Raw genomic sequence first — 1,813 nt, 5'->3', positions numbered from 1 at the left:
AATGTATAATTTTTTTATTAATGTGGAGGAGATGGATTGTTTATAAATAGAGTTTGTGGAGTTAGAGATATTAATATTTGTTTACCTATATTTGAATATTAGCCTGGGATTTGGTTTGGGAAGTCCGGGGTGGGTGGGATATATTATAATATTGTGTAATACTTGTGATGTTTTTTTCTTTTTTGGAAAACAATAAAAAAATTTTATTGAAAAAAAAAAAAAATTGGTCATAAAATTGGGTAACAAAAGTGACCATAAAATTGAAAAATCACTTAGTAACTGCCCAACTTAATAACAGAAACTGGTACCAATTGCGGCCATAAGCTGAGGACTACCTGTACTGTATGCCTCAATGTTTTATTAGCATAAAATACAATAGAAACCCAAAGTTCACTGAGCATTGCTGTTAGTCTACAATAAATAAGCAGAAGATATAGCCTTGTACATATAGCCTCTTAGTTCAGCTAGAGGAAACTCATGTGTAATATCTTAATGCCTCAGAGAAGAATGAGTGTTAATTAAAGCCAATTATTTTTGCTTTAGAAGTTCTCTTACCAGGTTCAATTGCTGGGACACAATCTTTTTTTCCATAGATTCTACCAATAGCATTATCTGGAAATCTGTCAGTTCTGGATTTTATAGAAAATAAATTGAGAAAATAGGTCTATTCTAAAAAAATGTTACATCAGAAATAACTGCCCAAAATTTTGGTAGCAGTAATTGTATATTTTCAATTGGAAGAGATGATTTAGATTAATTTGAAATTAATAACCCTTACATTATCTATAGCAAATTCTAAACTGGAATGCGTTACCAGTATAAATAAATGAAACTTGATTAACCATACTAAACCACACAGCAGTTCTGATTCCTTTCAATTTGCCTTTCAGTGGTCAGTTACATCAATGTCATATTAAGCCAGGTTCCTATGTTTCTAGCTTAATATTGTGTGTGAATTCAGCCATTGTGAATTCCAAAGTGAAAAATCATTTAATAAATTTTAAGTTATCAACAAAGTTTATTGGCCCTTAACCAAAGTTTATTTAATCATGGCTTATTGAATAAGCCATAGCTGTGTTCATACAGTATGTAAAACCATTATGAATTAGCACTATGGCTGGACTCCACCCATATCTAAATTTGCATTCCCTGGTATCCTCTGAATTTTTTGCTGTTCAGTTTAATCCTAGATACAATACAAATGTAACATTTGTTTATAATAAAGATTACCCATTAAGAAATCTTTTGGGGACAAGTCTTCAGGTTTCTTTATGCTACATATAAGCAGTGTCTGCCCATCCAATGATGGGCCTATGGAAATCTACAGATGGTCCTTGTTTAACAATTGCTTCATTTAGCAACCATTCGCAGTTACAATGGTGATAAAAAGTAACTTTTTGACTAATCCTCACATTTACAATCTTTGCAGGTCTATAAAGCAAATGGAAGCTGAAGTAACATTATAAGCCCCGTAGAGTTTTCATTAGCAACTGCTTCACTTAATTACTGAATTGATGGTCCTAATTAGGGTCACTAAACAATGACTCCTGTTGCTTCAATACACTTCAGCAGATTCTGGCATACCTATGCATTTCCAGATGAAGATATTCAACCTATTTGGGACATAACACTCTGTAGGGTTTATTTAAAACAAGATCAATGATATTGGAGATCTCTTTTCCCCACCACCCCCTGCCCACACTCATGCATGGTGGCTCTAGCTCTGATTGGGTTATGGTGCCATTGTTTTTTTAAGATTTTTCTTTTATTTTGGTTGAAAACAATAGTAGCTTCTCAGCCTCTGCAAAGTTGG

At 33.1% G+C, this 1,813-nt stretch overlaps 1 protein-coding gene across 1 annotated transcript in view; it reads right to left on the bottom strand.

Moving 5' to 3' along the window:
• The window catches only part of GSDMA (gasdermin A), a 34,826-nt gene that overhangs the window by 3,899 nt on the left and 29,114 nt on the right, over positions 1 to 1,813 (bottom strand). Inside the window, exon 11 of the mRNA XM_015832265.1 lies at positions 556 to 629. Within this exon, the coding sequence (XP_015687751.1) occupies positions 556 to 629 (74 nt within the window). The remainder of the gene's footprint in view (positions 1 to 555; positions 630 to 1,813) is intronic.

This window comes from Protobothrops mucrosquamatus, unplaced genomic scaffold, assembly GCF_001527695.2.
Source record: "Protobothrops mucrosquamatus isolate PMUCROS unplaced genomic scaffold, P.Mucros_1.0 scaffold1, whole genome shotgun sequence".
NCBI classification, from domain to species: Eukaryota; Metazoa; Chordata; class Lepidosauria; order Squamata; family Viperidae; genus Protobothrops; species Protobothrops mucrosquamatus.
This window is presented reverse-complemented; position numbering and strand designations above follow the sequence as displayed.